Source organism: Coloeus monedula, assembly GCF_965178545.1.
Source record: "Coloeus monedula genome assembly, chromosome: 6".
NCBI lineage: Eukaryota > Metazoa > Chordata > Aves > Passeriformes > Corvidae > Coloeus > Coloeus monedula.
Window position 1 is genome coordinate 27,120,057 of NC_138786.1, and position 22,179 is coordinate 27,142,235.

Below are 22,179 nucleotides of genomic sequence, written 5' to 3' on the forward strand. Positions count from 1 at the left end.
ATACTATTTTTTTACTTTTTTATTTTGCAAAACCCCAATTTCCCTGTTTTCCAGTAAAAGGGAAAGTAAAATGCAGGACTTTCAATGCTGTGTCTTTTTTGATTAAAAAGCTTAATGCTAGAACTTGGCATTAAATCTGTTCGTTTTAGAGGGGCCAATTCATTGGTTTTATTGGGGTGTTACTTAAAAAAATTGAAATTTGTATGTCTTTATGCAGGACCAACTTTTCCACTGAGAACTTGTGGTCAAACGCCTGATTCCATTATGATCCTTGAGAGTGGTGTCTGCTTTTAGTACAGCATCGAACATTAAAACTGAAAGAAAAAAGTTGCTTTGAGAAAGTCTCAGTTGATGTTTTGTTTTCCTCACAGGATCTGTTGTAGGAATCCGGTTGCCTGCGCCTTCTAAGCCTCCTGAGTCACCTGTTTCTCCCAATTCCTCTGTGTCTTCCACTTCTCCTGCCACAAATTCAGCTGTACAAACTGCAGTACCCAAGTTGTCCCCCCCATCCAACCCAGCCACTCAAGCATCTTCTCTTCTTCCTTCAGTAACAAGTTTTGTATCACAGGCAGGCACTCTGACTCTGAGGATCTCCTCCTCCGCTGCCAGCAATGTCCCAAACCAAGCAGCCTCCGAGTCTAAAATAACCTGCAGCTCAGGTGGTCTGCCAGCCACCACTGCTAATCTCATACCTTTACAGTCCGGAAGTTTTGCTTTACTTCAGCTCCCAGGACAGAAGACTGTGCCCAACTCTATTCTTCACCATTTTGCATCTCTTCAGATGAAGAAGGATTACAGGAAAATATGCAAGAAAGAGGACTCAGGTGCTGCTCAGCAGAAGGAGAATGGGAAAGCTCCATGCTCAGGTGACCCTGAAGTTACAGAGTCTGAGGTCACAGTGCCAGATGGGAAACAAGAAGAAAATGAGTTGTCGATTAACCAGGCGAATGCTGTTGAGGAGTCAGCACCTGGCACAGTCACACCTAGTGGTGGTACAAATTCCACTACATTAGAGATGGTGGAGAAGAACTCAAAGGTGCTAGAGAGTTCTTGTGATGATAGCTTTTCTTCTCAGCATGATGTTTCTGCAGATGTTGTATCATCTGACCATTCATACATCAGCGAGAAGCCAAATGATGAGGAAGAAAAAGGGGATTCTGAAGAGAAAGAGGGTTCTGTCAGTTCCGAAACTGTTGTGGAGGCAGTTTCAGCTAACTCTGAAACTCTTTGTGGGTCATCAGATCAGTCTTCAGTTGCTCCTCTGGATAATAATGCACATTCACAGAGTCTTGAGAATCAGGAGACTGCCCAGTTGAAGAACCATGGGAAGGAACAAACACATGCTGAACACGAAGAGAAACCAGTAAAAGAGGAGGAAGGAGATGCAGAGACACAGATGGAGGAGGACAACAGAGCAAGTTCTGGACAGTTGCATAGTCAACAAGAGCAAGGTATGCAGCTGAAGATCAAGGAGGAACAGAGAGAGACTGAACTGTTTCAGAACAAACAAGAATGCCAGGGTGATGCTGCACAGCCAGGTATGGAAAGGAGGGAGTACAAGAGCTCTATAGAAGTGGAAAACATAGGAGGGAAAACAAGAAGTAGGCCTGAAGTTTGTTCTGCAAAAGGGCAGGATAATGCTTCAGGAGAGAAGCATACAGTCGATACTGAGGACAGCAAAGGAAACATAGCTGAGCAGGAAGGCAGTAACAGCAAAGAACGAGCTGCTTTTGATTCTCTGGAAGAAATGAAAACAGGCCACGATATTCTAACACATGTCAACAGTTCTTGGAGCAAAATATCTAGCATTGTACCCCCTTTAGAAAATAGAAGTGAAGTGGATGGCCAAGCTGATACATCAGAGAAAAGTAACTTCCTGACAGCACCAGAACAGAGGGCACACAGAAAGGGTTACATGCCCACTATTGATATAACTGCTGATGATATGGAAGAGGATGAAGAGGAAGATGAGGAGGAGGAAGAAGAGGATGATAAAACTGATGATTCTGCTGATGAGATGCTGGATGGTGCTTCTGACTCCGCAAGTGAAGAGGAAATAGATGTTGAAAAAGTGGTAAGCATTTAACTTTTTATGGAAGGATATATATATGCACTTTTTTTTTAATTGCCCGACTAATGTGTCATAACCCATGAATTTGCAAGACAGAGTATGATGTTTGTGTTTTGGACTTCAGTCTCTTTAGGAAGTGTAAATTGGGGTTCCAAATGGAAATGTCTTTTATTAGTTGCATGCTTTTTTTAGGTAGTAGTGGCCTTGTAGAAATTGCCTGTTTTTCAGATAACAGGAGTTACATTGAGCAATCTGTAATAAAACTGTTGCAGGTTGTCTTCCTCCGATATTTACTCAAATAACTTGGTTACTTGAAATGTGACTTAATGATCCAAAAATGTAGTAGCCAGTGTAGTATTTCTGTTATTTTAAGGTGTTTTCTTCTATTTAGTTTTCGTAGTCTTAATTAACATTTATATCTGGAAGGAATGTTTGAATCCATCCTTAAATTCATTTTTAAAGTTAATAATACATGTAAATAGTATGTGAAAGCTGTCATTCCTTATTTGATAGAAAACAAATTGCTCCAAAAGTCACAGAATAAGGGTAAAACTTTGTAGTTAGTGTAGTTAAGATATGTTCAGATTTTAATGCTCATAAAATTCTCACCAAATTTAACCCAAAAATTAAAATAAAGCAATCCAATGTGTAATTCCTTTACTTCTGACGTATCACTACATGACTTAAGAAACAGTGCATTGTTACTTAAAATTACGGAACTGTAGTTTCATGAATCAGTCAAATGGACATATGAATCAAGCCTTTTCTCAGGATGAGATACAAGTGGAAAGAGAAGGGTTAAGCTGGAGAAGAGTTGAAGAACAGACAAATTTAAAATAGGAGAGATAATGTTTGTGTCTTCAGGATTTTGAAAGTATAGAATTCTTCTAGTTCTTTTGTGTTAATGTACTCCTCTTGGAGTTGAAAATCAGAGTTCTTTGGTACAAACAGGTCCAGAAGATTCCTAAAACACCTGGGCAATAACTTCCTGGTACAGGTGCTACAGGAACCAGGTGGGAATGGTGCCCTCCTTGAACTGCTGCTTGGTAACAGAGAGGCACCTGTGAGTGAAATCGCAATTGTCTGCTGTCTTGGCCATGGCAGCCATGAAACAATTGAGTTCAATCTCTGGTGGCAGGAGGAAAAGTGCCAGCAAAACTTCAGCTGTGGATATGAGGAGAGCAGACTTCCAGCTGCTCAAGGAACAAGTTAGGAAGGTCCCCGAGGTTACCCACCTTGCTGACCAGTGGCAACCAGTTGATTTAATCTTTTTGGATTTCAGTAGAACTTCTGGTACTTTCTCTCACAGGATCCTTCTGGACAAAATGTCCAGTACTCAGCTGGATAAACACATCATGTAATGGGCAAGCAACTGGATCACAGATTGGGCATGAAGGGTGATAGTGAATGGGATAACAGCAGATTGGGGACTGGTCACTCCTGAGGTTCTGCAGGGCTCCCATCCTTGTCCCTGTGCTCTTCAACATCTTCATAAATGACTTGGGCACAGGACTGGAAGGGATATTAAGTAAGCTAAGCCAGGAGGAGCTGTTGACTCTCAACGGTAGAGAGGCCCTGCAGAGAGACCAACCATATGAAGTTGAATGACGGCAAGTGCTGGATTCTGCACCTGGGACAGGGCAACAACCCTGAGTGTCCAAACAGCCTGGGGAACAAGAGGCTGGAGAGCAGTGCCATGGGAAAGGGACCTAGGGGTCCTCATCTATGGCAAGTTGGATATGAGTCAGCAGTGCCCTGGCAGCCAGGAGGGCCAAGCATGTCCTGGGGGGCATCAGGCACAGCATCACCAGCCGGGCAAGGGAGGGGATTGTCCCGCTGTGCTCTGCGCTGGGGCAGCCTCAGCTGCAGTCCTGGGTGCAGCTTTGGGTGCCACAGTATAAAAAAGACACTATTGATAGATTGTCCAAAGGAGGGCAATGAAGATGGTGAAGGGCCTGGAGGGGAAGCCATATGAGGAGCGTCTGAGGTCACTTGGTCTATTCAGCCTGGAGGAGACTGAGGGGAGACCTCATTGCAGTCTGCAGCTTCTTTGTGAGGGAAAAAGGAGGGGTGTTGCAGCGGGGATTTCTGCAACATGTATAGACAGCGAGGCCCGTGGAAAGAAATAAGGACCAGTTCTTGATAGATGTTTCAGAGATCTTTATTCTCCAGCTGCATGGCCGGGGTCCTGCCGAAGAACCGTCACAATCGGGATCCCCAGGGTCCTCTCCACACAGGGGAACACAAAATAACCAATGGGGAACAGGATTGACCAGGGAGTAGGAAAACCCTGTAGGCCGTGCCTCTACTCCAGGGTCTCCTCCCCCTGGACCCCACACCGGAGCAGGGAGCCCCAACAGAGGGGCAGGCACTGTTCTCTTCTCTGTGGTGACCAGTGCCAGCACCCAAGGGAATGGAATGAAGCTGAGTCTCGGGGGAGGTTTAGGCTGCATATTAGGAAAAGGTTTTTCACCCAGAGGGTGGTTGGGCACTGGAACAGGGTCCCCAGGGAAATGGTCACAGCACCGAGACTGACAGAATTCAAGAAGAGTTTGGACAATGCTCTCAGGTACATGGTGTGATTCTTGGGGATGATGTTGTGCAAGGCCAAGAGATGGACTTCGATGATCTCTTCTAACTTGGGATATTCTGTTATTCCATGATAGCCAAGTGAACAACTCTGGCTTTTAGAGAATCTCTTCCACTTCCAGAAAAACAGACTAATCAGTTCATATTCAGCTCACTGTTCTCAGACAAGATGATAGCATCTCAGCTGTATGAAGTGACAAAACTGAACACAGATGATATTTTTGGAAGTTCTTTTAAGTTGAAAACGAAATTGTTGCTCTCTTGTCTTCCATCAGGTGGTAGCAGTTTCATATGTCCTATGTCCTTCAATAACTTGAGCAGAGTTATCACCAAGTTTTGAGAATTGCAGTTAATTCATTCCTGATGCCAGATGGACTTTCCAGACACAAGTCTTAGGAATTTGTTGGTAAACCAACAATAGTATCTAGGTCACAGAGTAGTCTATTATCAAGGTTGATGTTTGAAAACTGTATATTCTTTCATCCTGCTAAAGGCTGATGAAGCAAAAGAGTAATTATTAGATATTGTAAGAAATGTTTGTTTTGGAAGAAATGTATTGCACAGGTTTTGACTAACATGGTTTGGAAAGCTGTCTAAGGGTATGTCTTCACCACAAGCTCACACAAATATGATAAGCTAGCCTTGGTTCTAGAGCAGTAAAGCTGAGGAATGAGATCTCAGAGGACTGTAAAAACCTGTCTGGAATTTGGATTTATTACTCTCCGTTGCCTGCAAGTTGAGTTAGCGTGTCAGTGCCTAATGGAGAAATCAGTTTTGGATTTAAATCTGTTATTTTTCACTGGGATGTACTCTTCCCTCAGTGTAGTGCTTACAAGACAGATTGCACTGGTATTGTTTGTCAGACTGGATGAGTCAGAGCACATAAACAGGCTAGTAGAGGATGTTTATCTGCTTCATTAACTTAGTGGAAACAAAGACGCAAAGAGTTACGTGCATGTCCTCTAATAGTTTTGTTTAGTGGAAATACTTAAGACAGCTCTGTTTCTATTAGTTTGGAATGTGTACTGGTTTTAGTTGCTCAGGAGATGGCCATTTGAAACCTCAGAGAACTCCAGTGAGAGTCAGGATGATTGCTACCTAGCTGTAGTAGCTATTACTGTTTATTTTTTAGCATATTTTTTCCACACTGGTTAATTGTTCTTAGTTTCGCACATCAGTGCCCTTCAGATTACCTTCTTACCTTGTGCTGACTTTGTGTCCTTGACTTTGAGACTTTTCTAGTCTCCTCTACTCAACAGAAAGAAGGTTCCTGGGATGGTATCTTTGCCCTTTTTCATTTCCTACCCTGAGTTGCATCAAGAGAGGTTACGATGGTGAATCATTGTGGGTTTGGTGATGTGAATAAAACCTTCTGGGGATATCTACAGAAGCAGACTAATGAGTATCAGGACCTGCTGTCTGAACAAATTCAAGTGTGATGGTCTGGGAGATGATGTTAAACTCTTGATCCCCAAGGCATGATGATTGCACACAGAGTTCCTGCTGAGAAGGACTGCTTGGCCTGGGCTAAGTCACAGACTGAGACTTCTAATTGTTCACGAGTCCTTGTTGGCTTAAGCCAAAACCGTGCCAGGGGTTCTGGTATTGTAATGCTACAGATAAGAGTCCCACAGTTCAGCTTACTAGTCTAAACACAGCTTCTGTGTCTGGCAAGGCACTGTGTTGTAAGTGTTGTTTAAAAGTGTTTTTCAGTCATTCTTTTTGTGAGCCGAACACTGAAATTAAAAGGACTGTTATCAATTATTATAAAATGGTAAGTTTAATAAAAAGTGCAAGTAATATATTTTGTGGTCAGTACAAGTTCTAACAATCTCTTGCATGTTCTCAGCTTTTAGTTCAGACCATGTGTGAAACCTGCAGACACTGCAGCATAGAAAGCGGCTCCAGAAATTAAGTTTACTTGGGTAATGTGTAATGACATCCACTGTCATCAAACCTCCTTCCTCAGCACTGTCTCTGAGGATCCTCTACCAGCAGGCAATTTGCTCTTTAGGTATCAGCAATAGGGGTTTAGGCTGCCAGGAACAGAGAGAAAAATCAGAGGAGAGGGCTTAGAACCAGACATTGAAATACAGAGAGGGAAAAGTGCTGTCATTTCCATAACAACTTCAGAACTCTGTTGTTAGGGTGGTATTGCTCCTCTTTATGCCTTCATTCCATATGGTGTTTTACTCCTACTCAAAGGCATTTAGAATTTATGTAACTACAAGAAGTAGTTTGGAAAGACTGAAAGTAGTATGGATTGACTGATGCTAGAAAGGTAGGGCTTCCAAAAGCATCTTCAAGAATCATGCTGGGCTATGGATAAGGTTCAGCCTATGGCAGGTTGGCACTACTTATATAGGAATAGCTGTTCTTAATGTCAGAACTTAAGTGGACTTCTGGTGATCATGATTGTGATATTTTTCCTCTTGATCGGAATTCAAGGGTAAAGAGGAAAGATTACCAACCAGAAGCATTTTTCCCTTTGTTGCTAGATGTAAGAATGAAAAAATGAATTACTTTTGTTTTTCCTATGTCCACATTCAGAATGTGTAAACTTAAAAGATGTGAAGTTCTTGGTGGGCTGCAGAGTTTTTTATGTCTGTTTTTTTTTTGTCCATCTTTCATGAAAAGGATGCCACATACTGGGTTTTGAATACCATTTTTCTAATATGATAGCATGTACAAAGTTTTAGTTCTAGAGCAGTTCTAGCTTGATAATTGCTATCAGCCCTTTGATTAGCCCAATATAACTTTCCAGCACTGAAAAGCTTTAAGACAGTGTTTCTATGGTAAGCGAATTTCCTGGGGTGTTTTTCCTCTTACTCTCTGGGTTGTAGCATCTTTTTTGAGCTACCCTGCCTGACCACGTTCCCATCATCAATGTAATGGTGTCCAAATGTAGTTTAGACAGGGTGGTCCTGCCCACTGAACAAAACCAGTATGCTTCCCTTGCATGTAAGGGTCACAGAAACTGTATAAAGTGGAAAAGCTAGAGAAAGTATCAGGAGGCTTTCAGCATCAAGGTGGGTTTATGAATGACCCAGGAGAGCAGGCAGGAATCTGAAGTGCTCTTTGTATAAAGGAATAGATCAATGTTGCGACTACCTCTTGTACATGCAGTATTTTCAACATAATCTGTTCAGTAGTTCTGTGATTTAAATATTATCTTTATTTGAAACGTTTTGAAACAGTTTAGGCGGGATAGTTCAGGGAACTGGGTGAAATAGAGTAGAGGGTGAAGTGTAATTACATTTTCTTGCTTAAGGAGTAAGAGTTCTTCATTCTGTAATCAGACCAAAGATTATAATAAAAACTTCACTAAAAACTATAATACAAAACAATTGGTTGAATAGGCATGTGTTCTTGGGAGGGGGGGTATCACCTGAAACTACAGATGGTCACAAGATTGATATTTAACTTTTGTTGTTGCTACAGAACTGCAGTTGTTCTTTATCTCTCTCTTTGCAAAATAGCAAGTTTTCTTGCTCAGGCAAGCATGGAGAAAACATACTCTTCAGAATATAATAAATACTTAAAATAATGATTTGGTAGCATTTTGGAAAGAGCCAAAATCTTACTCTTCATCATGTAAGCAGTTTACTGTATGATCCGAAGAAGCCTGACTGTATGATGTTCTGACTTACCCTGTCTCAGGTATGAGAGACCATTACTAAGGTGATAACTGTTTCAAATTTTGTAAAAAAAAAAATTAATTAGAAAGAGTCTACGGTAGTAGGTTGTAAAGGCAGTTTAATCTTACTTGAAGATAAAGGCAGGAAAACTCTCTGAAAGCTTTTCTCTCACCCGTAATAAAAGCATAAACAACAGAGATGGGTTCTGCCCTTACGAAAATGCATTTCACAGAGTTGCTAGTGGGAGGAATTCCTGGAGGCGACAGTTAAAGTAAGCCCCTGCTAAGCACTGTTTATTGGCCAGTGTAGCTGGAGATGTTGATTCCTTGGTGGTTCTAAATGTTATGATGTAATCTCCTTTGAGACTAAAGTGAAACTGTTTTGGCCTGAGCGCTATTGCTGAGTAGATACTCATTTTAAAAAAACAAAACAAAACCTGTTCCAGGATGCGTGTGAATACAGAGAGGATGACGAGCAGGTGGACATTGAGACCGTGGAGGAGCTTTCAGAGAAGATTAACATTGCCCGTCTGAAGGCCACAGCTGCTAATATCGAACCCTCCGACCAGAAGTAAGCACCCCTGGAGAGCACTGCATACAGTTGTGTATCCTACTGCTGGGCTGGCGTCGAGTGATCCCATTAAACAACGGGTGTAATGTGATGGCAACATAAAGCAAGGCTTCTGTCAGGCCTTCCTCAGCACTGGTGCTTCCCAGTGTCTGTGAGAATGGTGCTGGCAGAACTAAGAGTAGTTTCAAGGTGTCTTAGCCTTTTTTTTTTCCCCCCCCTCTAACTACTTCGTTTATGGAGATGGATCTTGCAATGTAAACTTAATGAGTGAATGGCCTCCCTTCCTGCAAACTGAAAATTAGCAGGGTTGTCTTTGTTTTCAATATGATTTTGCAAGCTTTGTTTATTCTTGCTGGTGGGCTTCTGGGCAGGAAAAGTCATTAGGTTAATCCCTGACCCTGTAAATGAAAGATTTGTCTTTGGGACCATTGCCCCAGCAAAGAAAGTATTTTCTTATTGACATATAGTCTGCCATGGTTGGATAGCTTGGCTTAATTTTTTTGGTTGGTTTGTTTTTGTTACTGTTGCTGCCCTTGCATTTATAATGACAAAGGCAAAATAAAAACATGGCTTACTTGAGGAATGTAATGATAGTCATGGCTATTTCTCAGTTGCATCAAACAAAAGAATGGGGAATGTTGCATCTATAGTTCTTTTTGTTTGTAGAATTTTTTTAAGAAACTTTGAAAAAGCTGCTATCTACCAGATAGTTGTGGGGGTTTTTTTTCTCCCCTTTAAAGATACAGCTCAACTTTTATCCTTAGGTGGTGACTTTGCTTTAAGTTTTGAAGATCTTTCAGAGAGAGAGAAAAACAGATGTCGTGTTTTGTAAAAAATAATTTTCAAATGTGTGCTTTCTTTGTTTTCTTGCAGCTCCTGAGATATGAGGAAGCTGCTGTTACTGTATATTAGGATAGTAATAAATGTGAAGATTTTGACTGGTGGTTCTTGGTGGGGGAGAGATTACTCTGCCGTCTATATTAAATCAGTGTTTATTAAAAACAGAACCAAAACGTAATTAAAGAAGATACTTTATGCAGCTCACAGTCACAAGCTGAATTTATTCTCTTCAGCATAGAGTGAAATAGTTTCTTTTGCACTATGAGATAATTTCACAACTTTCAGCACAGCTCAGTTATTTCCAGGATGATGGCATTGGAGAAAAGAGTTCACTTTCTTGAGAGAACTCAACAGTATCCTGCTTTTATGCCGTTATACCAGAAAAGTTAATTTCAAGGCATAAAAATGAGCAATTCTAGACTGCTGGAATGTAGTTAATGAGGATAGAGTGTATGAGATGAGTAGCATTGGGAAAAACTTTTTACCTTTCTTCCAGATACCATCCTCCTAATTCTTCGGATGAAACATTATCAGAAAAACATTCAAAGGTATATGTTTGCTCTCCTCTTTCCTTTTAGTATCACATCTCCATTTTAAAGATAAACTTTCATCTCACATGCAGCTCTTAATGTGATTTATCTGCCTTGCAGATACTTGTGATTAAATGCAAGAAACTAAATGTGCTGGGGGGGGAGGTGCTCAGTCCAAATCTCCTTAAAGCAAAAGGGCTGGTGCTGGTGCCAGTGGGTTTCAGATTCAGCTTTATGGGAGGAAGATCTGCCTTTCATTTATGACTCCGTTTGCTTAGGGTTTGTGTTCTTGGCATGAATAATTTTTATAGCACACTTAAAATAATAAATATTTTTATGTGTTAAAGACAGTATGTAAGATTATAGAGGCACAGCACTGGATGAAGGGTTTCTGAAAACAGAAGTTTAAATATGTGTTTAGGCAAGTTAAAGATACCACAGAATCTTTTCAAACCAAAACTCACTGCAGTCCTTCAGAATCTTGTGCTGTATTTCCGGTGTCTTTGAAGCCAGTTTCTCTGTCCATAACTGACTGTGATATACTTGACGTCAGCTCTAGAGCTTCCTGCTGTGGTGGGGTGGGGCTTTGAGTGTGGTGGGAACCTGGTGTAAGTCTTACCTATTAGAGCAGACTGGGATGTATGCCTTTGTCTGAGACAGGGATGGGTTCCAGGATTCTCTGTCTGCCTCACCTTCTCCATGTATCCTCTTCTCTGCCCTGGAATTTACATTGCAAGGCCCTCCTTTGACAGGAACCCACAGCTGACATAGGAGCAGATGCAGCTGTACTGTGCTCATGTCTGCCTGTGAGGGCAAAATGGCTCTCAGGAGCCAGATTTCAGGAGACAAGTCTTCAGATTCCTCCTAAGGCCATCAAGCTCCGAAATAGTATCACTAAATCTGAGGAGTCTTTCCACTGATGCTCTGGGGTTTGAGGCAGGCCTAAAAATATCTAAAAAACGGCGTTAATTACTTCCCCATTAAATAAATAGCGTAGTTGTGCAAAACCTGGAAGAGTAATGACGACATAACGAACTTTTAAATCTGTAGAGATCAGTAATTTTGCTTATTGTCTGGCAGTCTTTTTAGAAACTTAAGCAAACTCAAAACCAGAGGCTCTTGGCCACATTCTGTTTGTTGCTGGATGTCTGGGGTGATAATTGTCAATGCCATCTTCCACATTCTGACTTACAATGTCTCTTGGCACCAACCCATACGAACCTATGAAAGAAAATGGAAATCAAACTAGTTTAACTCCAGGAAAGATTCAAGTCTCTTGTGTTTGATGTAATTATTTCATTCATTAGTAGACCTTCTTGACAAGCAAAAACCAAAAAATACTTGGCTCAAACGTGTGATTTTGTTGTAATCCTGTGGTTTATCTACGTAGCCTTGTGTTGCAAGAAGAAAACCTTATGAACAGAAGGGACTCATGATCTTTTCCGTTAGGGTTGATGTGATTGTGTTGGTCACTTCTTTGGTCAGTATTTCATTTCTTACTGCTTGTGCTTCTGATTCTGAACTTTCAGGGGAGACATAGTAGCAGGATAGCATGACATGGAATCTTCAGGTGTCTGTAGAAGGGCTGTAAATCTCACGTGCATTTGAACATTGTCTGCCATTGCATTGCCTTCTTTACTTAAACTGGTCAATCCGGTTACTTCTCCAGCAAAAGCATCAGACCTGGAAAAGAAAGCTGAAGTCCCAGGCAGAAGCCTTTGCTCATTACCGCCAGACACACACGGCAAATGAACGTCGGCGACGTAATGAAATGAGAGGTCTCTTTGACAAGCTGAAGAAAGCTTTGGGGCTGCAGAACCTTCCTAAGGTCTCCAAATGCTACATTCTCAAGCAGGTAGGTATTTTGGAGCTTAAGTGAGGAGGAGAATCATTTAATCTGGACAGAGTAATTATGCTAGTATGAACTCTTCAAGCGAGTTCCAGTGAAGAGGGAACTTTTGTCATCTCTGCAAGACTCTCTAGAAGAGAACAATACCTGAAAGAATCTGTATTCCTAAAAGCTTAGTCTTGATGACATGCACGCATATTTTTGGATTAGCTCTCCCTGTGTATTCTTTGTGAATCATGGAAGGTTATGTCTTAATTCTTTAGGGGTTGACTGTGTACATCAGGAAATTTTTAAATCCATTGAAGGCTTACTTTTTTAATGCTTGAGAAGATAGCATTCCATTAGACATTTTACTGACATTAAAAGCTTATTTGTAAAGATGTAAAGGACAGGAAACCAAACATGAATGGTAGACATATGTAGACAGATAATTATGCTTAACAGCTGTACCTAGAAACTAGGAGATAAATTTTGGGATTTTTCTTAAAAATTGCTGACCTTTGGAGGAAGGACAAACAAGATGTTTATCAGTCTTCAACTGGCATTTAGGGAAAGCTGGCATTCATGGTACTTCACGTGCTTTCTCTCAATCCTGTTTTCTCAGGATTACAAATATTTGTGAATAAACCTTGTACACGTTTCTGGGAAGGAAAATTATTATTCTGTGTGTCACTGGTTTATAAATCAGTTCCCTGATACTATTCTAGGCCTTTGAAGAAATCCAAGGACTGACAGATCAGGCAGATAAGTTTCTTGGACAGAAGACATTGCTGACACGCAAACGAGATGGTCTGATTCGAAAAGTATCCACGCTTTCAGGTGAGATTGGTTTTGGATGCAAACCCTCTGTAATAATGAAAGAAAAAGCTTTTAGGAGTGAGAGTGGGTGGAGTAATTGGCAGATCCAGGTGCGTCATTGGTTCGCATGAAGTTCAGACTCATGATGCCAAACAAAGTTTGATAAAATGGCTTTTGTTTTCTATGCCTAAAGGATGTGTAGAATGCTCTCTGTGCTGTGAGCCACAGGCTTGGGTTCCTTTGGAAGGGTGGGGTGATGGTGTCACTTGATTCTGTCATTGGTCACTTCCTGAAATGCCCTTTCTGCTCTGCCCTTCACAGTCGCACACAGCTGTCTTTGGTCGGTACTAAAAACTGCCGACTCCTTGCATAGCTTTGCAGATGACTCCTTGTGCTGCTTTCCCAAGAACCAGTGCTCCTAGTGGCTAGAAGGCATCAGCTTTGTACATAGAACAAAACTGCAGTAGATTCTAAGCTGCTGTTCATCCAGACATTTCATGTTGTACTTACTGTGTCGTTCTGTCTCATTTGGAAGTGTAGGAAGGCTGTGACACGTTTTCAACCAGCGCCAAAACGTGTGAACAAAATACTCTTCTAATCGTCTTACAGTCTGGGAATATAAACAGGAGAATACCTGTAAAGTAGAAATGAAAGATACTTAAATCTTTTGTATTTGTGTGAATTGGTTCATGCATTTATGAGGTATTTTATTTATAAAAAGTAAAAAGTCTTTTAGTGAAGTCTAGTAATTCAGAAATGTATGAGAGGCCTTTTGAGCAGATAATGACAGTAAATAACTTCACAAAGTAGTTATCTGATCTTTTGCATTCCTAGTGAAGACTTCAGATTTGATGAGGAAAAAGTCCTCTCTCAAGACAATTAGTTAAATATAGACTTAATTAAAGATATACCATGATGTTAAAACGTAAACACTAGGCAGAAAACAAGCTAGTGTAGTTACTTGAACTTTGGTCATATTAAACTGTGTGCATATGCAGAAACCAGATTATTTATAAAATCTGTGTGTTTGTCCAAGGTTAGAATTTTCATGGCAGTGATAAATTGTATGTGAGTTTGCGTTCAAATGTCATTTGAGTAACAGGATCCCCGAGTCCAAGAAATGTCACGCCAGGTAAAGGTAACATTTTGCCCAGTAGTTGTATGCTTATCATTAGGAGAGGTGGGAGGGTTTTTTCACAGCTGTGAGTGTTTCAACTAGAACTTGTTCAGCAAGAGCCTATGCTTGTGCTGGATGATTTCTGCTTATCAAAGTGGCAGATAAATTCTAAAATGTGTGGAGGTTTTTGAAAGAAAAGAAAAATTGGAATAAATAGGTAGTTGCTTCCCTCTGATACTAAGTATGCTATTTACTTGGTGGGGATGATGGTTATCTGTTTTATAGTAATTGAATAATGTCAGCTTAACAGGTTATTAGTTCTGCCTTCAGCATTTTAGTTTTGGGAAGAGAGTTTGAAAGTAGGCTGACTCTCTGATATTTTTTCTGTAGGAAAGACAGAGGAGGTTGTCCTGAAGAAGCTGGAGTATATTTATGCTAAACAAAAAGCAATAGAAGCACAAAAAAAGAAGAAAGAACCTGAGCCACAGAAACCAGCTGCACCCTCAACTGCAAGCACCCAGCAAGGATCCTCTGCTTCCACCAGAGAGCCAACCCCAATAGCGATGACAAACAGAAGGGGCAAGCCATTGATCCTTGCAAGGAGAGGAGTCCGGGCCACAGGTGGGCCAAAAGTGCTGCATGTTCTGCATCAAGGGGAGACAGCCATTGAAGCAGCACCCTGTGGGAGGGCAAAATGCCAGCTGGCTTGTGCAGGCAGCCTCACTCCTGAAACAGAATTGTGCATAGGACCGAGAAATGTCCATATGATAGGTGTGGAAACCACTTGCTTTCAGTAAGGATGAGACCAGCATGGCTGAGGTCTTCAGGTGAACATAACTTCAGAGTTTCAGAATGATGGGAAATAAATTCTTACTAAGTTGTCCTTTGATCTAAAGGAGTTTCACTGCAATCCAGCAGTAATTTCTAAGAGTCGAGGTGGTTCTTTTTCTGCTGACTCAAAACCTGAAGTTCAACCCCCAGAATGCAGGATTTGCCAGAACAGACTCAGTTTTTAAAACCTCCCTCCTCAAAAAGCTAGCTCTCAGTATGGTGGAGGCTTGCTCTTAAGTTAAATGGCAGAGTTGTCAGACACTGGAGAGTTTTTTGTAGCTGAGGACTTGTAGAGAAGCGTTCAACATTTGTGGAGATCTTCACATCATAGATGTAGGAAGGAATGAAAGAATGACTCCTTCCAGAGCTGTACCTAATGCTGGATTGCAGGGTGCTGTTTGCCATCAGGGTGCTGTGCCAGAATAAATGAGTGTTTTACACATTTCTTGCAGAGGACTCCTCAGCCTCTCTCACACTCACTGCTGCAAGCGTGGTGATGACTCCACAGGGGCAGGTGCTTACGCTGAAGAGCCCCCTGGTCCCAGGGCAGGTGGCAGCTGTTCCTTCCACGCTGTTGCAGGCTGAATTAAAGCCTCGAGGGGTCGGTACTGCCATGACAACACAGCCAGGTAGGATCATGTGAGATGATGTTAAAGAAAATCAGTATAATGCTGTTCCTAGATGTGTAGAGCAATTTATGAAGTAACGTGTTATTGAATTTACTGTAATATTTCAGATTTTTTACAACTTGACTGAGGTAGAACTTTGATAAGAGAGATTTGATGTCGTTAACTCAAACTTAGTTTATCAACAGGTTAAGTAAAACGTGTTAAATTTTTGCTATTCAGAAATGAGGGAAACATAGGGAATAATTCCTAATCACACAACCAGTCTGCATTTCTGTTTCTTCTACTTTAAGACGTTACTATAATGTAAAGTCTTGCCTTGAAGTGCACAGCTCCTGTGTTCCAGGAGTATCTGAAGTACCTGAAAGTACTGTATCTGAGTATCTGAAAGGCTTTGGTTTCCACTTCATCCCCTCTTCCGGTTTTCTTGGATAAGGTATTACTTCAGTGATGATTCAGCTGCCAGGATCAACAGTTCCTGTCCAAGTAAAAGGAATCCTTACTAACTCTACTGTTCCTATTACACTGTCAACTGTTGCTGGAAGTCCAGCGCCCTCAACAGTGGTATCAGCTATGGCACCCCATTCAGGTAAACTCTTTGTTTTTCATGGATCTTTGTGCTTGCGTGCAGGGAACGTTATCCTTGCGAAGCTGAAGGTAAACTGTTTTCTCACTAGGAAGTAATGGTAGGTGTTATTATCTGGCTGTTCAAAGAAAATCACTATTAAATGTTTTGAACAGTGTAGAGGGGCCTCTAGGAGATTATGGATTAGAGCTTTTTAACTTTCCTTCATCCCACTGAGCCTCCTTGCCCTCAGGAAAGACAGAATAAGTGGATACTGGGTTGTCTGTGTTGTAATGCATCCTACTGGGGAAGCTTCAGTGCAGAGTGGTGATGGGACTGCTGAAAATCTTTGCCTGTAACATCCAGGCTCTTACTGTGGCACAACCCTGTCCCATACCCTGCCAGCTCTGCTGCCCATGGGAGGGCTGTTTTTCAGAACCCCGTGCTGTACATTGGATCTAGGTGTGGGGTGATTCCTGCCAGCAGGGTTCTGCTTGCCATCTGTTGTGCTAAAAGCAAGCTGCTCACTTCCTGCGTCCTTGTAGTCATTTGGTCATAATGAAAAAGGAAAGTTCACTTCAGATTTGGGGCTGGGAAAAATCTAAGTGCTGTTAACAGGCAACGGCTTGGAGGCAGAAAATAAGTAATCATTTAGTCCCTGGAATGCCTCTGTAGTGCACAAAACCAGTACTGCAAGATGCGATCATAAAAAGAAAGGATGAAAAACAGTAAGAGGGAAAATTCTCCTTCTGTTTGCCTTGTACATCACCATCAGAGCTGTAAGCATTGCAGTTAGTTGCACTGGAGCTTGCTCTTGTTCCACAAGTTGAAAATTAAACTATTGGTGTGTTAAAGCTTCACTTGACAAAAGTTGTGTAATTAGTTTAAATTGCAGTTTACTTGAGGAAGACCTGAAGGTGAGCAAATTACGCTTAGTTAGGAATTAGCTTGCAGTTAACATGTATCCTGATGGATGCTGCTTTGTGTGCTTTTGCAGAAAGCGAAGATTCATTCATGATGCCAAAGATTGTTAATGTGACATCGCTGGCTGCTGAAGCAAGCATGAATCTAAACCCAAACCGAAACAAAAATTCTAATGTAACAGCAGCTGCAAGTACTCCAGCTTCTGAGCAATCCTTGGCTGTAGTACCCCTTGAACCTATGAAGAGTGACAGTGTCCTTTCAGAAGAAAAAGCCAAACCATGTCTGGGAGACAGTGGCACAGATGGAAGAAATACCGTAGGTCCAACAAAAGTTTTCTTTGAACATAAAGATGGCCTTCCACAACTCTGGAACGTACCATGTAAAAAGGAGCCTTCAGAGTCCTTCAGCAAACAGCTCTGCATTGGTGAGTTTGTAGGAAGCCAAGCCAGGAGGAAAGATGGTGATTCCGGAGGGGAAAGATTAAAATGCAAAGAATTGTCATTCCGCAAGCTCCAGATCAAAGATTCGAGGATAGAAATGGAATTGAGGAAAGTAGCATCGGCAATGGAGGAAGCAGACCTGGATACAAGTGAGATACTGAGCAGCATTGAGGAGAGTGATGACATGGATGAAACCCTCACTTCACTGCTCAATGAAATCGCCTTCCTCAACCAGCAGCTGAATGATGATGCTTCAGCCATGCCAGAACTGCCCAGTGCCCTCAGCTCAGATTTCTCTCGTAAAGATGCAGAGGCTCGTCGGGGAACAGCCAGTGATCTCTCCTCTGCAGATGGGTCATCCTTCCAGTTTGGCCATTTGGGAGGCAGTTTTAAGGACCTTTCTGAAGTTCCAGAAGGTGGTGGCTCTTTAAGCCCTCTCCTGTTGCACCTGGAAGATGATGACCTTAATGATGGGGACAAGAACTCTGGGGAGCCTTCATCTGAGGCAGATGTCTTAAAGATAGTCATAGGTACTGAAGTGAAGAAACCACTTTCCAATCTGTCCATAACCAGTGGTGGGAATGGCAAAACAGTAACAGCCTTGTCAGATGCTGCTCATGTGACTCCACCAGTTTTGCAGATGAAGACTAATCCCGAAGCCAGTAATGCTGACACGTCATGGAGGCCCATGCCCAAGCTGGCACCACTTGGTTTAAAAGTGGCAAGTCTGCCAGTGGACTCGGAAGGGCAGAGTAATAAGGTGATGCCCTTACTGGCACCTGTAGTTGCAAAAGTGGCACCTAGTGGGGTAAAAAATTCATCACCTGCAACTCTTCAAGAAGGACAAGATAACAAAGTGATGCCCGCATTAGCACCTGTGGTTGCAAAGTTGAATGCTACTGGGACCTTGCCTTCAAATTCAGCAGGCAAATAAGTGCAGATATTTTTTATCAGACTGGAACAGAGGTCTAGAGCAGTGTGAGCCAGTGTCATTGTTCAGCAGCCTCCATTGTCTGCAACACTTGTTTTCTGTACGGCATCAGCACTGTGTTCATCTGAAGGGCAGGCCCCAAACTGACAAATAAGTGTTGTGAAACTTTAAGCATGTTGATATATTTTTACCTCACTGTTGTATTCTGGGTGTTCCCCTTCCCCTTCTCAAGACAAAAAAGATGATCTATAACCATTGCTGGGCAGATGGTATCCTTCCAGGATTGGGTTCTTCACAGAAGTAGTTTGTCAAGGGACTGAGAAACTGAGGCTGTTGAAAGAGACTTGTTCTCTCCCCAGTAGGGAGGCAGCTATCGTGTTGGGGAAAAAAAAAGGATTGTTTGTTTTTGTACCAGGCAAATTATCTATGCAGAAATGGCATTGTTCACATTTGCTTGTTTTAATATTTGTGGAATATGGGAAATGTGCAGAAACCAGGTTGTAGTTACTCTCAAGGTTGATATCTAGAGCAGCAGAAGGGAAATTTGAGACTGGAGGGGGCTGAATTGAAAAGGCTTTTTCTTTGGTGCTAGATAGTTCTCTAGCAGAGACTTTTTAAGAGCTTATGCACAGAAAAATTTTAATAAACATTTCTAACTTCCACTGCTTGGGGAAGAAAAATGTATTTCCCAATGTAATTGGAAGTAGGACAGTATGTTAACTTCAATAATACTGTCCTCACTTTCACCTCCTGCCCCCACATGAATATTTCCCCCTTTGATGCTTAGGACATCTGTAAGGAAAACGTGCAGAGAGTTGAAAGAAAATGTGGGCACTCTATTGCTACATCTTCAAATACATCGCTGAAGTAGCTCGAGTGTTTTCCCAGGTCCTATTTTCTTTCCTTCTGTCATTTTTCAAGATGTGTGTGGTGGCTGGGAATGTTAATACCAAGTACTGCTTTGTGAAAACGCAGAATGCTTTCAGGAGTCTTGTAGCCTGGCATAAGTGAGCGAGGTGTACATGTGAATGTAAATATGAAAATATGTATATAGCTTTCCAAACCTTTCATTTCTTTATAAATTCAGGAAAGGTACTCAGAGGTTTCTCACTGCATTTGCACAAGCTGTGTATAGCAAAAAGTCAGCAAAAATGCTCATTACCAGGGAAATAGGGCAGTATTGAATCACAAGATGTATTTTTATTCTTCTCTGCCACTGCTTACTCAATAACCTGTAGATGCTCTTCACTGTTCAGCTGTTGGATGTGAGGGGCCTGCAGACTGTAAAGATATTTATATTTTTGTACACAATTTCTGTTTTCATAGTTTTCTTGACAAATGAAGTTTTCAGCCTCGGAGAGATGATTTGCTAATGAGTGTATACACAATCTTTTCCTATCAAGTTTGTAAATATAAGTTACGGTGCGCTTGGGGGGCTTCTTAACTGCTCTGAAAAGGTAAAAAATGTTGCCGTGAAAATTATACAGAATTTGATGGTGCATTCTGTTTTATGTTTAGGAATGTAATTCCTTGTCTTAACTGTTCTAGCAACAGCAGCTGGGATCACCCCCTGCCCTCTAAATTACCCATTTTCAGTGATGCAGTAATACAGGAATTCCATCCTTCCAGCACTGAGGTTGTGCAGGTGCTGTGAGTGATGTTCTTCCACAGTTAGGGAGCAGTGTTTGTACAACCATACACCCTGTTCAGTATGCTGCATCTTCTGGATCCATGTCTAGGTTAGATCTATCAGGGAATATAAGTACCTTGGGTGTTTCCTCATATTTTTGTTATTTATATTATTCCACAGAGGAGAGAAGCCCTTCAAGCTCAGTGTGTGTAAAGTTACTCCAGAGACTACGTAAAAAAGATTTTTCACCTGGCCATTCTAAGCAGTGTGTTTTAAAGTAGTTACATACAACTCTCTATTGACTTTTGCATATTTACTGTTCTAATATTTCATACAAGTCTTGCATTAATGATGTGGAAAAGAGAGTTTAGGTCATTATGAGAGTCCTGCCGGATGTTACAGTTGTCACTGACTGCCTTAGGAAAGGAGATTTACAATCCCAGTAAGTACTTACACATATTCCTTGTTAAGGAATTTTGACCTTATTTTAAACTAGTAGAAATCTGGAGTAACTAAATTATTTTACTAGCACTACATCAGACTTAAATGTATTTACCTGGGAATCTGGTTCTGAGCATTTCCAATAGGCTGAAGTTGCTTATTTTTTTAACTTGTGGCAGTTTGTTTTGCCAGTAGATTTCATTCCTCCTGTGTGAGAAACAGCAACAAGACACGTGCTGTGATAACTTTTAAATTCCTAATCACTGACCCTTGTTTCTGCACCTCACCCTTTTATGGTTCCAAACAGCCAATTTTAATTAGCACACAGAATTGTGTACTCTCTGTGGGACAGAGAAGGCTGTAACATGATAACTGATCGCACATGATCTAAAATAAATGCTGTACTTTCGAGGATGTTCCATTCATTATCTGGTAGTGTAAAATTTCTGGATGTGAATTTACTGTTTTGGCACTGGGCAGTAAAAAAAATTTTACTGCAGTAAAAAATGTACTGTGTCAAGATGACAGCAAAACCTTTTGGTCCCTAAATGTTACTAGTAAATTAACTAAGAACAGCCCCCAGCCTGGCTGTAAAAGGTGGCATTTGTTGCGGTTCCAAAGAAGATCTTTGATGGGTTCTACCAGCCGGCAAAGCATGTTTGAAATGCTCTTGGGTTTTGCTCGTTTCACTGTCGTGTGTCTGCAGCACAGTATTTTGCTATGGATTTAAATGCTGACTCTTTGCTCTTCCCTTAAGCTCCCAAACTTTTTGAAAATGATATATGCTGTCATTTGAGGCAATAATCATAGAATATGTCACCTAATGAGAAGATTTTGGAAACAAGAGAACCAAGGAAACCCCTGCAAGGCGCACGCTCTCGCTAGACCAAGAGACCTGGAGATTTTCTTTGTTTTTTTACACATCTGTAAATAGACTGGAATGTTTTTAAGAATATAATGAAATGTCAGATTTAGCTTTTTTCCTTTTATATATTAAAATATATCTTTCCCTCTTTTTTGCTTTTGAAAAATTGATATTTTTGTAGAAATCTAACAGTACAAGACTCTTACCTGTATGTGAGGGACAAAGTGTAAAACTAAAATAAACCAATCAAGGTCAACTAGAAACTCGCTTTGAAAGTTTGTTCCAGGGTTGAGAGAGGGAGCAGAAATGATGTGGTGGTGTGCTGTTGGTGACACGTGGCACTGGACCTGAGCAAGTGACACACGAATGCTGTGAGGCAGAAGCTTTGGCAGCGCAAACATCTGGGTTTTGGTGATCAGACAGCTCGGAGACTTCTCCCTTCAGTCTTAGCAGTATGCAGGAAATGGCATCACTTGTAAGAGGGGATTTTGACTTGCTGAGTGCGGAAAAGGTACCAAAGGGACTTTATTTTTGATGAGATGCATCCTGAGTAGGGAGCCAAGGGGGTTAACATTTGATCATGGCTTAAAAAGAAAACTAACCCGAGAGCTGAGAGATTAAGCCCACAGAAAAGCATTCTCCAGATTCCTTACCCCAACCCCAAGCCTGGGTTTATCCTTTGTATGGGTTTCCTTTAGAGAGGTTGAACGCGAAGGCTGTCCTAATGGAAGAGGTTTGCACATCTGTCTTCAAGTGAAGTGTCAGAGGAGAGAGGCTTTTTAAAAAGAAATAGATAAAATGCTTGTAATGAGTAGCTGGCTGTTGCTTCCGTAGGCAGTAAATGGAAGATAACACACTTGCAAGTGTGGGGGGGTTCATTTGGGGTTTGTTGTTGGGTTTTTTTGTTTTGTTTTGTTTGTTTTG

General features: G+C 41.4%; 1 protein-coding gene across 6 annotated transcripts in view; it reads left to right on the forward strand.

Moving 5' to 3' along the window:
• Positions 1–21,518, forward strand: part of MGA (MAX dimerization protein MGA) — a 59,229-nt gene extending 37,711 nt beyond the window's left edge. For 5 of the 6 annotated variants that reach the window (XM_082284473.1, XM_082284478.1, XM_082284476.1 and 2 more), the window contains 9 exons: positions 372–2,074; positions 8,744–8,868; positions 10,205–10,256; positions 11,908–12,093; positions 12,795–12,906; positions 14,393–14,623; positions 15,286–15,462; positions 15,896–16,048; positions 17,022–21,518. In XM_082284473.1, coding sequence (XP_082140599.1) covers positions 372–2,074; positions 8,744–8,868; positions 10,205–10,256; positions 11,908–12,093; positions 12,795–12,906; positions 14,393–14,623; positions 15,286–15,462; positions 15,896–16,048; positions 17,022–18,322 — 4,040 coding nt within the window. In that variant the 3' untranslated portion in view covers positions 18,323–21,518. The remainder of the gene's footprint in view (positions 1–371; positions 2,075–8,743; positions 8,869–10,204; positions 10,257–11,907; positions 12,094–12,794; positions 12,907–14,392; positions 14,624–15,285; positions 15,463–15,895; positions 16,049–17,021) is intronic. The other variant, XM_082284477.1, reaches the window with a different exon arrangement.
• The last annotated feature ends 661 nt before the right edge of the window (positions 21,519–22,179 follow it).